Source organism: Corvus hawaiiensis, chromosome 2, assembly GCF_020740725.1.
Source record: "Corvus hawaiiensis isolate bCorHaw1 chromosome 2, bCorHaw1.pri.cur, whole genome shotgun sequence".
NCBI classification, from domain to species: Eukaryota; Metazoa; Chordata; class Aves; order Passeriformes; family Corvidae; genus Corvus; species Corvus hawaiiensis.
In genome coordinates, this window is record NC_063214.1 from 65,686,645 (window position 1) to 65,701,621 (window position 14,977).

Below are 14,977 nucleotides of genomic sequence, written 5' to 3' on the forward strand. Positions count from 1 at the left end.
CTAATTTGAAGTTACACAGTTTGAGCTAACAGTTGGGTGTCCAAACTCAGTATTTAGTAGTTGTATTCTCAAAGGAAAATGACTCTTGCTGCACCCAGGAATTTTCTACCATCATTTTGTTGGTTTGTTTTCATTTCATAGCCTACTGCAATTTTATTCATTGTTCAACATTAATAATAATTAATTGAATTCTTACAGCAGCATCTTTATTCTATCCTAGTTACATGTCTCACCTCTACCTGTGTTAACTCCTCATATGTCACTTTCTTGTCTCCTGGGATCTCCAGTTCTTAAGCATATGCAGAAGTTTCACTGCAACACATATTTATCTTTCAATCTTCCCCTATGTTTGTTGCCTGAAAAAGGTCACAATCATCTCATTAAGAAATGATGAGAGATCACACTACTATATGTCAAATAAAAAAACCTTTCTGAGAAATCAAAGGAGGGTGAAAATAGTAATGAACTAATATATCAAATACTTGGAATTGAGGTGATAGTCACTTAGGGTCATAGGCATCAGTTCTATAAACTAGAGAAAAAGGAACAAATCCACATGCATCTGGTTATATAATTTTGGGACTTTTTTCTCTTTTATTTACATGTGAATTGTTAAAATGTTTTTTCTTGTCGTGTTTCATTTCACCCATAAGTGTTCATCTGATAGGTTTTGGTACCTTCTCTATGTTAATTTCTGCTGATACTTTTTACTGTATTTTTTTTTGACCACTATAGCAACTTGTTTCATTGCTCCAAGGTACATCTTATTTCTTGGTATGCTTTAAAATATTTTCCTTTCCTTTCCTCTTTTTTGGGGGGGGCAGGGACGGGAAGGGGGGGATGTATCTGGCTCAATAAAAATTATTAATGGCTTCTTTAAAACATCTGTAAAGTACTCATGCATCCAAATTTCAATGAAATATGGCCTAAAGCATATTACTATTTCTAATAATCTTAGATTATTAGATCCTTAATGGAAGCGCTCAGAAGGGCCCTTCCTTTTATTGCCTTTAATAAATTTCAGATAGCTCAAATTGTTTACTAGCCCCATCTTTTTATTTTTTAGTTCATGAAAGTTGATGGAAAATGATGAAATCCCCAAAAAACTGTGAAAAATTTTCAATTCTACAGTAGCTTATTATTAATCATTATCTGAAAAGAATCTGAAAAAATTGCATGTCTTTTGAAGACTGGTTTCACATATCAAATTGGGTTTTTTCACCCAGATCATCTTGTAGAACACAATTCAAAAGTAGCTTAAATTCAAGCAAATTATTTCTAAATACTGTTTTACAATAAAAGTAAAATGGCTCACCTAATTTTACCTATTGCTTTCTGATACATGCTGAAGAGGCAATGATGTATAAGCTGTTGTGCTCTATTTGACCCATGCAACAGTTCAAAATCTTACCAGCAACCTGTGCATCTTTATTAGGCTAGAAGGATTTTTTTTCATTCCCCTTGAGCAGAGTTACACATACTGGTTTTGTAATTCCCACATAGTATTTCTTATCACACATACAACTTCCACTGAAGAACTGCATACTCAGCACACTGCCATCTATCACCTGCAGACTTGAGAAGATAGAGTAGGAAAGGGACTCCTTTCCTTGCCCCTATGCCTGCTATATTTACTTCTTTTGTGATTTGTGGGTTTTCATTTTTACAAACAGCAAGTGACACGGCAAAAACCTGTCAGTTCCATCAAATGCAGCTGTCCCTATCACTTCAAAGAGATTTACTTCCATGCTTACAAAGATTAAATAAAAAACCAAGCAAACACTAACACAAAAACTTCCATAATTGGAAAAGGAAGTTGTCTCAGCATGTATAGAGATTTTATATGTGGCACCACTTTAGGAGTGTTTCCCATCCCCTGTAACTGGGAAAGGGAAATATGATACTTGGTTGTCTCTTGTTCTAGTACATAGTCTAGATTCACTCTCTTTAATTTCAGCTATTTAACCAAGGTGCCTTTGCAAGGGCTCTGCTGTAATGTCTTTCTACTGTGAACAGAGAGCGGTGGAGATATAAGTCACCCACATTCCCAATGAGAGACTTGTAGAGTTGCCTTGATTAGAGAAGCAATCTTAGATGTGTGTACTCACAAATTGCTTGTACAGGTCTGTGAAGTATAGATTACATGAATCTGTGCTGGGAATCGCTCACGACTTGGCATTTTGGGATGTTGCTAATACTGAAATCTCTGCCTTTGGCAGTTTTAATGTCATTATATTACAAGCCAAAGTCTAAAAGCTTATTTGGAAAATGACTGACAAAAAACTATCAGGCTCTAAAAAAAATATTAAGATAAAAATCTTTGGATACTCTGTAATGGCCTTACAGTTCTGTATCATAGCTGATGATTACAGGGAAAAAAAAGGCATTGCTTTTTAATAATGTCATTTTTATTCCAGAAGAAAAAATCGGGGAAAAAAAATCTTGTGGATTTTGTTCCAATATTTTCTAAGTGATAAAAATATTGTTGATTAAGCTATTTGTCCAATACATTCAGTTAAATAAAATTACTAGTGGATAGATGTTGATAGTCAATATCAAAGCCAATCGCCAATGGAATTTACAACCAATACAAATAGTCTGACCCTGTAATATTTAATTTTTGATGCTTTCAAAGTAGTTGTAATGGGGATGGACAGTATCAGTTGGTTTGATTTTTTCCATATTAAACTATAGTTTAATATGAATACTTGAACACTTTTAAACTGGATTTAAATTAGTGAGAGATGAGGCTACTCACCTCCTGAAAGGACTGCAGGTGTGAGGGTGTGTCCTGTGTACATACATCTGAAGGGAGTGAATTATTTTCATTGTGTCTGAGCGAATTGAAAAACATCTTTGAGGAGATTAATACATTAGTTACCTTATGCTGAACTTTCAAGATTGAATTTTACTCCAAAACATTTCTTTTTTCTGCATGCTTCCTTTCTTTACTGCTTTTTCAGATATTTGCATATCTACAGGTGCCCAACTCTATATACAATGTTTCAAATTTCAAAGAAAAGCCAGTTAAAGACAAAAATCCTTGTGTTTTCAATTCAGCTAAACTTACCTTGGTAAACAGAAATAAATAAAAGAGAACACCAGTACAACTGTGTGGCCTTTGCTTTTCTCTTATGACTTATAGCAAAAAAATAAAAGACACTCTCAAAATGAGTACATGAGTTCTAGAACTTCTACAGAGATATGCACGGCAGCCATTTGAGAAAACATCTGCAGGATGTACACTGTATTAACACAGTGGTATATCAGAACCCTCTTGTCCTGCTGTAATGAAATGTTTATTCTATTCCTAAAGATAAAGGTTACCCTATCATTATGAACTGTAGGAAAGTGAGGACAGAAGCATGTCTGCTATCTGTGTATTGTTGCAAGAAAAGTTCTCATTACATTAACAGCATTCACAGGAAAAATTATGTCACAGTATCAGCTTCTATATTGGCTGAGAAGATGGAAATGTTTGTAATCATATGGTTTATCCCAAGTTTGCAAAAATGAATGCACCCAATATAATAACACTACAGAAAAGCACCACGAAAAGAGAATGCTGTTATCATAATAAAACAGACACTTTAAAAATATTCTACTCAAAGCCTTGATTTCTCTATACAATTGTGACCTGCTGACAATATGAATCGGGTTTTAATGTATTTTGTATTAGTACATTGTGTCAGGAAGTCCCAAAGCTCTGCAACAAGCTCTCATCCTTACACGTTAAGAAAAAGGATGAGAGATTGCTGAACGGGGATGCTTAACACTGCTGATGATACACAGTAAATCCAGTAGATCCAGAAAAATTCTTTTTATTGTTTCTGACCACTTATTTTTGTTTCCCACATGCAATCTTAGAAAAGGGCCCTTTCATTTTGACTGCATTTATTTATTCTTGCTGTCTTCTCTGTTCTTTTCTACTTCCATCTGTCCTGAACACATCCTGAGAAGCAGTCCTGCTTTGTACCCTGTCAGCCAGACCCTTTATAAATACATTCCCCAGAAAATAGAGCCTTAGAGAGAGGATGACCAACCTTTATCCCATAAATGTCTTGAGATTGTAATTTTAATAAGATTACAGTGACAATAAAGGTAATAGGTTTGAAATAATTCTGAACTTTGAGGAGACTATTACCTCTGAAAAATATCTAAGGTAACTGTTTCAATTTTTTTTGGTGTGTGTGTATCAGAATCTGCTCATCAAGGAGGAAAGAACAAAGACCTGCGTTTTCCCTGGTTTTCTCACCCCTCAACTGCCACTGATTGTTTAAAGAAAAATTTTGAAAGTGTTTCAAGGCCAAGTATCTCCAGTTCCATGGAATGCTCCTCTAATAGACAAGCATGATTGTGTCTCTTCAACCTTGGAAGATTTTGACATTTGAGTCTCTGTATTAAAAACAATAGCTTAGTTTCCAAAAGAAGGCTTGAGAGAGTGTCCTTACCAAGCAATGTCTTTAGCATCAGCTCCAAATATACAACTGAAAACACTTGAAAAATAACAAAATTTCCTCACCTCCTCAGCAGTGAGTACTCTGCCATCATATAAATTGAAGGTACACCTTCTTTTACTGTGTCCTATAGGAGTGACTTCCATGCAATACTACAGGGATGAATTTAGGTTTCAGAGCTTATCAGTTAGTTATGATAGTGGTTACATTTAGGCTTGCAGGTCTTTTTTTGGGCTCTGATACTAAGTATCAGATGTCTCTGATCTTTGTTTTATGTTCCTGTTATAGTCTGTCAAGCTCTGCTCAGTGGAGTTGAAAGGTTGATATACTTGCTGTGTCACCACCATATGTGGGATATGCATATGCCTATCCATAGTTTTCTCATGCCATCTTAGGTGCTGCTTTGCCCTCCTGGCACCTAGCTACCACTCCAGAAAGGCACAAGACTTCCTGACAGCACTGTGCAGAAGCTTTAGATGCTCAAGGGCAATCTAGATAGCACTTGATACTAATTTTCAGAGCAGCTAAACCTTGCCTGAATTCCCGCTTTAAAGCAAACTGACGCACTCTCTAGTTCTAGCGACTGTGCTGAAGAAACTCACTGATTATAGTGGAAGCTCAGACTCTGAGCTCACTGGTCAATACCTGTCTGTAGACATGTCAACATAGATGTGTAAGTATGGAGAGGAATCACATCAAAGACTCAATTCAACACACATTTGAATTTACTGAACACCTTCTAAAATAGCCAAAGCATCTGCACTGAGCTGGCATGTATGATAGCTCACTGAGAAAAAGCCTGCACTCCACCCGAGGTGCAGCTCAAGGCCAGGTGGGATACCTTAAGGCACCTCAGGTAGCATTAGATGCTGACACACAGGTAGAGAAATCAAGCTGTCACTCCTGTTATGCATAAAGAGGTAAGAGTTCTCACCTCACTGGCTTGCTCTGAGGACGAATACTTAAACCAAACTTTTAAAATGGAAAATATGACAAAATAGTTAGGACAGTACATTTAATTGGTACTGCCACGCCTGCTGGGAATAGACGAACATCCATCTTGATGCTTAAAATGCAAGTCCTCTTGAATTGAACAGTTAAAGTAATTCCTTACGATGTATTTCAGTTAAGTGTTGCTACTTAAAAGCAGTGCTACCTAGCAATATGAAAACCTGCAACTTCAACATGTAAGCCTATATTTGTTTCTACAAGCAGTGGAAAAAATGGCTGAACACATTATAAATGATTCAATGTTTCTTCATTCAGAACAATGTTTTCTTAGCACCTGTTCAAAGTACTCTCATAAAAAAAAAAATTAAGAGTTGAAATTTGGCCTTTAAAATTGATTCTGTAATGAAACTAAAATGCAAATATAGCAGAAATCACTGAAACATTCAGATAGAAAATATTAGAAATATTATGCAAGTTATCAATCTGTGGTATAAGAATAAAAGTATTTTTCTCATCCATAATGTGAAAAACAGAGCTGTTTAACTTTACATTTGTTTGTGAGCCATAATCCTTGAATCCCACCATCTCAGAATGCAATGCCAGTTTTACCTTATCTGCTGGTTCAGTCTGGTACGGAGAGTGAAAAGGAAACAGCAATGCTGCCTGCACAAGTACTTTTGCATGTTTTAACTCAGAAAACTGTAAATTATAACATGTTGCAAATAACTTTCAAATAGTTTCCTCAAAATATTTCCCACACTATGAAAATAAAGCATAAAACTAATTTCTGCAACTTTTATCTCACTGAACAACTACTACTCATATAAAAACTATACGAACCTACTCTACAGAAAATGAGGATGCTGAGTATCTTTATTTCCACTTTAAATTTCACCAGACATCTCCTTTAAACTCAAATTATTTTGGTAATGGAGATAAATATGCTTAGCTCCTCATACTCCAGCTGGCCAATATTTAATAATTAATTGCTTTGCATTGTTTTTCTCTCTAAGTTACACAGGTGAGAAGAACGTACAAAGAAACTGCGAGAAGATGCTGAGAAGCACAGTACAGGGAAAGTGGCAGGCAGTTTTCACTGTGGCTCTGATAATGCACGTGCATCATGAAAACAAACACTCTGCATATCAAGCTGTAGATTTCTTTGTGGCAGAGATGCTTTGTATCTCCACTTATGCCAAACTGTACGATATTTTTGTGATGCAGGCCATTGCTCCCAGAAAGTTCCTTGCTTTGAACCAGGAGGTGAAATATTAGTCATGGACTAATCATCATCTTCATGTATTTGAGTATTTTAATGCAATTTTCCCAAAACAGCAGTTAGGGGCAGAAAATTTGCGATGACACCCCAGCCAGTAATCAAAGGTTTGTCACTGCTGTTAGGGAGGCCAAGTTTTGCTAATACTGTACCTCTCCTTGGATGTCCTGCTAAGAGAGTGGGAGCTTTTTACATTTTTCTCAGTGGCCTCTGTGGCACAGTTGCATGTTTGAACCCTGATACTGAAAAATGGAAACAAAAGACCGTAAGATTAATTGTTTTCTGAGTTTTGACACAAGAAAAAGCAAATAGCTCTAATTTCCCTTCTACACTTTTAGATCTCATCCTTTATTGATATTCAGCCAGGTGTTAGGCTAGTTTTGCATCAAAACAGTAACTTCAAAAGAGTTCTTTTAAAAAGAATAAAATGAAGTAGAAAGAGAAGACTGATTTTCTCTGTCCACTGCCACTGGGCTCACTGCCCATTTCTTGTCTTTCATTTTTTAATTTGTTAATTCTAATGAAAAAGTGTTTGCATGGCAAGTTCAGGAGGCTTTGGCAATACAAAACTTAGGACAATCTCACCTTTTATAAAAATGAACAAAGGGCACCCACTCACGCTAAGATTGTTCTGTGGATACTGTAAATGAATGAGACATTTATTTTTGTGCCAGCTCAACTACCAGTGTCGACAAGATTTGCATATATTTTGGCAAGTGCACTGCACAAGGTGGTAATAAAATAGGCCTTTTATATCTGAGTCTAATTTGCTTTAGTTATACTCATTAAAAATGTGTTTTCATGTGAAAGGATTTTCAGTAAGGAATTCTTTGGAAATAGTAACATCACAGAAATGTTTACTATACAGCCAGTATCAAGCATTTTTTTAAGGAAGAAATCCCTAGGTTCTATGAATGTAAGACTCCTGTTTTGTTGTTTTTTAATCACTGTTAGGCTCAACATTGCATGTTTAACTATTATGCTTATTACTTGTGTTAATAGCTTTATGTTTTTTAAGTAACACAAAATATGGAGTAAAAAAGCCAGCTCACTGCATATTTTGCCATTTTCAGTGACATTACCCACAGAAAGGCTACTCACAGAAGGCAAAAATCTGCTCTACAAGGTCTTACTCAGTGTAAATTCTTTTGCACAAGTAACTGTAACAGTGTGGCTGAAGGTGTCATTTTAAACCCATTTTCTTTAAATGTGTAGAAAATCATGAGTGAAATGCTGCATGAGCATTACTTTGGTTTTAACAGGCTCATAACATTACATTTTATTGCACATTAGGAACGTGCTTGATCTAAACAGACAAGCAAAAAAAAAGGCAACAAGAACAGCATGTTTAAACAAAGCTTAATCAAACAGGGTCAAGACTATGTATTCGTCAAACCTGAATGAAAGTATCTGACCAGTGTCATATGAACACACACTGACGGATCAGGATTATCTTTCTATTGTGTTTCTTAAGTCTTGGGTTTGCTCCTGTTTAAACTGTCTTGAGAATATACTGGACTGCTAATTGAAATAAGAGAAGAGCAATGAAAAGAATCCTGTCTTTCAGTTACCTTGCCTCCTTACTGAAAAGAAAAATGCAGAGGATCTAGCTTCCTCACCACAGCAATACACAGTATCTGTAATACTGAAGCTATAATGTAATTTTTCTTCAGAGATAAGAAACAATGTCTTTTTGTGGCAAATGCATTTCAGGGATACACACCATTTTCATATTTTGATAACATGAAAATAAAGGAAAAGAGTTGATTGACCACAAAGCTCTGACAGGCTGAATTAATTTTTCATGAAACACAACTATCAAATCATCCCCAAACAGCAAATATTCTAACCTGACAAAACCAGTCTTTTTCCTACAGCCAGAATGGCAAAACCTGGGTATTATGTTAATACTGCTAGGCTAAGTAGAACCACTATCTATCACAAGCCCTAACATTTCAGTAGGTTCAAGGCGAAGTAATATGCCAGTCACAGAGAGAAAAATCAAAAACTGCCTCAAATTCCATTCCCTACTTTCAAAACAGGTACGAGCTGCTGCACCACTTACATCAACTGACACACAATTGTCTTTGCTGGTAATCTCAAGAAGCACAGCATAAACTGTCATTAATGATTTTGAAGTGTACTAAGTTGTAAGAGTACTATGACATGTTGGACCAGATAGCCAGTACCTAAGCATTTGTGAAAAATGCATTTCTTATAACTGAAATAATCTTTAGCTTTATAATTAAAATTCTAGGAGAGAGAGAATAAGTTATTATGAAAATATATAGCTTTAATTTGCAGACATATAAACACTTTTGGTACATTACAGACATATGATGCGAGAAATCAAAATAGCAATTTTTAAGCGTAACACTAATTTATCTTGTTCACACAGAAATTTGATGCAATCATCATACAAAAGATAGTTCTCAGCTCTTAAAAGGAAGTGAAAGTAATACATCACTGATAAAATTGCTGCTTTGTTGCAGAGGATACAGCAAACAATAAATTATCAAGAAAATATGCCACCAGTCTTACAAGTTAGATTTTGGATCTAATCCAAAATCAAAGCCAATGAAAAGGAGCCAGGAATGGTCGCCAAAAGTCAGAAACAAGATCTTTCACATGAAATACCAATCCAGAAAGGAGCAACAGTCAGAATAAAAAAAGTCCTACAATTCCTTAGAATGTGAAGTGATTTTTGTTTTCATCTGGCAGATCAGATTCAGAAGTAACACATAACAAAAATCTACTGCACAACCAAACTGATGGAATACTACTGACAGATTGCTCAAAGTACAAAAAAATACCACCACTTTTGTAACAACTAGAGATTTAGCCATTCCCTTGCTTCCTTGCATCTGGCATGTTTATGAGCATGAGGATGGGGCTCTGGCATTATTTGCTTTAGGAAATATTAAATATAATTTTTCCATAAAAATGACCAGCAGATTGCTGGAGCAAATGATAATGAGGGTGAAATCTGGAGAAAAATGAATGATATGTCACAGCAGTTCAGATTCTCATTACAATATCTTGCATTCTTGCTCAACAGGAATTGCACTTCTTGTTAATGCCTCTTCTACTGTATAAGCTTTACTTGTGAGGTAATAAACATTCGGGTTTTCATTACTAGTGCATTTTAACATACTTATTATTTTTATTATACATACATTAGGACAGACATTTCTTTTTTTTTTTTTTTTTTTTTTTTTTTTTTGGTAGTGGTTAAATGTCTGTATGCCAATAGGTATTTTATATTAAAATCAATATATTTAAAATATATTCTGTTTATCTTATGGACAGTACCTTGAACAGTTCCCTGCTCAGGAGCATCTGATGCCCTCTCGTGGTTAAAAAGACTTTTAAAACTTGAGTTTAAAAGAATCATCTTACCTTCCCCTTTTTTATGTTCACTGATCTTATTGATTTATGAAAGCTGGAAATGATGTCCATGTTTTTATAGTCAGGGTGCTAGCTGTTAGCTATTAACGTTTCATAAAAAAGCTGTACACTGAAATTGAATTTAAAAAACTGTAAACAGCTATTTACAATTATAATATTATTAAGTTATAAATTAGCAGTCCTTCATTGCAACCTCTGTCAATACAACCTACAGCTAGGTGTTTTAGTGTTGTCCGGGGTTTTTCAGATGTTGAATTTATACACAAAGAATATTAAATGTTAGAAATCTCCATTGGTTTCTTCTCCAACATGTGCAGGTTAATTCTTCCATTTAATGGGATTTGTACTTCCAAGTTTTCATCTGCTCTGTGATGCTTTTTCCCTTTTCTTAGACAAATGTAAATTCCCATCCCTGTTACTAAAGCAATTGAACCCAAGCTTATTACTGAAAGAGCTACCAAGGTAGGCATGCAGGATGCTGACTCCATTTTTTTATGTGTAGGCTCTATGGATATTTGTGGCTGTTTTTCTTCTACACTGATATCAGGCTCCTTCCTTAACAAACTCTCGATGTAGCTCTCATTGCTGACAGTATCGTTCACGAAAAGGTTCACCATGACAGTGGAATGGAGAGGTTCTGGGTAGCCGTGATCACTAACTTTTACAAGCAGCCGATAGAGGCCATAGTCATTTTGCATCAGGGACTCTTCCAAGGTGATATTACCAGTTTTGGGGTCAATCCTAAATGACTCAGGTCGAGGGCCTCTTCTTCCTATGATACTGTAAGCTATGACTGCATTCATGCCAGTGTCCTTATCGACAGCATAGACCTCAGTGATGGGAGAACCAGGAAGGGTAGAAGGAAGGACCAACAAGTATGACATATTAGATTGAGGAAACAAGACCAAAGGAGGGTTGTCATTTATGTCCAGAAGAAGGATAGTTATTTTTGCTGTAGAAGACAGGGCAGGATCACCGCCATCAACTGCTTCAATCCACAGAACGTAGGAGCTTTGCTGCTCCCTGTCCAGGGAGACTTTAGCTCTCAAAACCCCTTTTCCAGTATCTATAACAAAAATATCACTTCCATTCAGAACTGAAAGGGCAACCCATCCATTTTGCCCTGCATCAGCATCTGTGACACTTATAACTCCAATTTCACCAAAACCTGGAAAGTTCTCTGGCACAAAAAAGCTGAAATCCTTATTGATAAATCTTGGACTGTTATCATTTTTATCCAATACAGTGATAGTGACAGTTGCTATTGATTCTCTTGGAGGGAATCCAGAATCTACTGCTTTGACAGTGTATCTGTACTTCTCTTTCTCTTCTCTGTCCAGCTGAGTGGAAACTGTAAGAACTCCTGTGGTTTTATCTAAAGAAAAATAGGAAGGGGCATCAGGACCTAAGAAATAGGACACTTGCCCTCTTTCTCCGCTGTCAGCATCAGTAGCATGCAGTTTGGTCAAAAAAGCATTGGGAACATTGTTCTCCTCAATGGACAATTCTATCAGTTGCTCAGAGAAAACTGGCGAGTTGTCATTGTCATCCAGAACCTGTACTTTGATAACTTTCTTGACATGAAATCCTTCTGAGTTCCATGCAACTACGGACATTTCATACAGCTGTTGTGTCTCAAAGTCCAAAGGCTTTGTGGTCTCCAACAGGTATTCATTGTTGTATGGCTTGTACGGTGAAAGTCTGAAAGGCCCATCACCATCCAAATAGCAACTGACTTTGTATTTTTCATCAGGGTCTTTGATGGTAAAAAATGCTATAGGTGTGTTGATAGGCTCCAGCTCCTTTAAGTAGACCACCCCTTCCACTTCATTAGCTATGAAACGAGGAACAACTTCAGGTGGCCTCATCATGACTTTGATGATGGTGACCAGCACTGTGATCACAGCAGGAATACAGCCAGGACCATTGCCCAGTATGATCAGCCTGTGCAGCCTCGGAGTGTCCCCATCAACTTTAGTGGAGAGTGTGATGGCTCCTGTGCTTTCATTCAGATGGAACAAGTCTCTGGATGGCTGGGGGACCTTCTGGCTATACGAGTAGGTGATCTGGGCATTGGATCCAAGGTCCATGTCTACCGCGTGGACCGTAGCCACGTGTGTCCCTAGGCTGGAATTCCCATAAAGGGTGACGTTCAGCTGTGAGTCGTTGAACTGGGGACAGTTGTCATTGATGTCGCTGATGCCAATAGTGAGGGTGGCACTGCCCACGAGCGGAGGTGTCCCCCCATCCTCAGCAACGATGACTGTGACATACTCGTCCTGTGTCTCCCTGTCCAGTGCCCCCATAACAATCAGGTAGGGAGTCCTCTCCCCGTTCTCATTCTCCTCCACATCCAAGGTGAAGACACCGCAGTTATCTCGCAGGCGGTAGGTCTGGACACCGTTGGTGCCCATGTCAGGGTCAAGGGCGGGGTGCTCGATAGCCAGGCGGGTGTTCACAGGTGCATTCTCAGGCACCGAGAGATGGATGTGGGGCACAGGGAAGCGGGGCGCATTGTCGTTGACATCACGGATAGCAATTTTTACCTTCACCAGGCGAAAGTACTCCTGTGGCAGTACCAGCACATCCAGCAGCAGTAGGCATGACTCTGGTGAGGGGGAGGAAGAGGAGACAGCAGCTGATCCCCCAAAGATGGTGGCCCCACTGCTTTCCACACATAGAGCTTCCCGGTCTATCTCCATGGCTGAGGTGTGCAGCTCCCCGGAGCGGTTGTCCAGCTGCACATACTGTCCCCCCAAGCCGTGGGAGGCCAGAGTGAAGGAGAGTGGGGGCTGCAGAGATGCAGAGTGTTGGCCACCAGCCGTTGGGAGCCGCAGGTCACGGGCCAGGCTGCCGATGAGCACGCCAGCAGGCAGCCCCTCACTGAGGCTGTAGAAGAGCTCAGTGGCACGGCTGTAACTGGCAAAGCAGTTGAAAGGCCCAACGAAGAGCAGGAAGAGGAGCAAGTGCTGAGAAGAGAGAGGCACAGGGGTGTGAGGAAGTGCTGGCGCCTCCCCCCGCCCACTGCCTCCCCCACTGCCACTTCGAGCAGAGAGTGCTGCATCTGCGACATGAAGCCATCCTCCCTCTCCCCACCATCCTCCCAGAACAGCAGCTACTTCCAGGGCATCACCATCTGTACCCTCCAGGCAACACCAGCTGCATCCCCCACAGCAAATACGCACTGCCAGGATGGTCCGAGGGCACCCTGCCTCCCCCCGCCCCCCAGCAGCACTTGCGCCCCGAAGTGCCATCTTTCCTCTTGCCCCCGCCCCAAGCTTGCCCCCGTCTCACCAGCGGCACCTTCCCTCTCAACCACAAGCGCATCCCAAACCGGGCCATCCCCTTGCACATCCCCAAACATTTGCTCGACCCCTTCCCTTTCCACAGCAGCAATGCGAAACGCGTCCCTCGCTGCCCCTACCCTCAGCCCCGTCCCGAAAGCTGTTTTTCCTGCATGTCCATGGGTCCCGCGGTGCAGCGGGGAGACGGCCCGCTCCGCACAGCGCGCGGGGGTCCCAGCGGAGGTGCCGCGCTCTGGGCGAGTCCCTGCCTCCCGCGGCCGCGGAGCCGGCGGCTCCAGCCCCGCCGCCTCGGGCCGCCGGCCGCCTCCGCGCCACCCCGCAGGGTCCCTCTGCTGCCGGCGGACAACGCGAGCTGCGGAGAGGAGCCGCGGAGCGGAGGGGCTGCGCGAAGCAAGTTGCCCGCGCTGGCGAGCGCGTCGCCCAGTACACACAGCTAGAAAGGGGTTTCTCGAAAGTAACTTCAGGCATCGTCTCCACGGAGGAAATTTTTCCTCCTCTTTTTAATCCCCCATTGCCCTTTTTCCGCGCGTCTCTGCCACAACCCGCGTCAGCAGCAGCAACATATATAAACTTTTCGCGGCTGCCCTGATCTGTGGAGAGAAAAAGACCAAACGAACAAACACACGGTTTGGGTTGTTTGGTTGTTTTTTTCGGTGGGTTTTTTTGCCAATTTGTTGCCAATTTCGCTGCTGCGTGCGAAGTCGGGCTCGGGTGGCCGGACGCGGCGCGTCCCCCCCCCTCCCGCCGCCCGGCCCTCACCTGCAGGCTGCCGCGGGCGCTGGAGCTGCCGCGACCGCCCGGGGGCCCCATGCCCGGCCACCGCTGCCGCCGCCGGCTGCGCCCCAGCAGCCCGCCCGCTCCGCCGCCCGCCCGGCGCTTCTCCTTCCCGCGGCTGCCCATTCCCCGGCGCCGCCGCTGCCGCCGCCGCGCTGGGCTGGGCTGGGCTGGGCTGGGCTGGGCTGGGCTGGGATGTGCGCGCCGCCCAGAACACTCCCCCTCCGCCGCCGCCGCCGCGCGGGAAGGGCCGGAGCGGGGGAGCAGTCACGGGCACGGCTGCGAGGGGGGCGGGCGGGCGAGACGCGGGGGCGCGTCCGCGGAAGCTGCGGCAGCGCCGCGGGCAGCGGGCAGGGAGGGCAGCGGGCAGCGGGCAGGAAGGAAAGCGGACAGCAGGCAGGGAAGGAAGCGGCCGCTGTACTGAGCCCAGCGGCGCGGCCGCAGCGGAGAGCGGGGATGTGGGAGTTTGTGTGCTCCCCCGGGCAGCGCCTGGACCAGGGAAAGAAGGCAGTACCCTGGAAACTAAGGCGGGAAAAAGATATTAAAAAATAAAATAAACTCGGCTTGTTCTTCGTCTTTGGAAAGATGGAGAGCGACTTTTTACATGGGCCGACAGTCATCGGACAAGGGCAGTAGTTTTAAACTGAAAGAGGAGAGATTTAAATTAGGTGTGAAGGAAGAAATTCTTTACGCCGAGGGTAGTGAGGCACTGGAACGGGTTGCCCAGAGAATCTGTGGATGCTCCATTCCTGGAAGTGTTCAAGACCAGATTGGACGGGACCCTAAGCAACCTGATCTAATGGGTG

General features: G+C 41.5%; 1 protein-coding gene across 1 annotated transcript; it reads right to left on the bottom strand.

The window, feature by feature from the left end:
• Positions 1-8,956: 8,956 nt before the first annotated feature.
• On the bottom strand, positions 8,957-14,256 carry PCDH20 (protocadherin 20). The gene is made up of 2 exons (XM_048295484.1): positions 14,157-14,256; positions 8,957-13,061 (listed from the first exon to the last, which is right to left on the bottom strand). Exons 1-2 carry the CDS (start codon positions 14,205-14,207, stop codon positions 10,365-10,367), a joined length of 2,748 nt encoding a protein of 915 aa, XP_048151441.1. The 5' UTR covers positions 14,208-14,256; the 3' UTR covers positions 8,957-10,364.
• Positions 14,257-14,977: the final 721 nt, after the last annotated feature.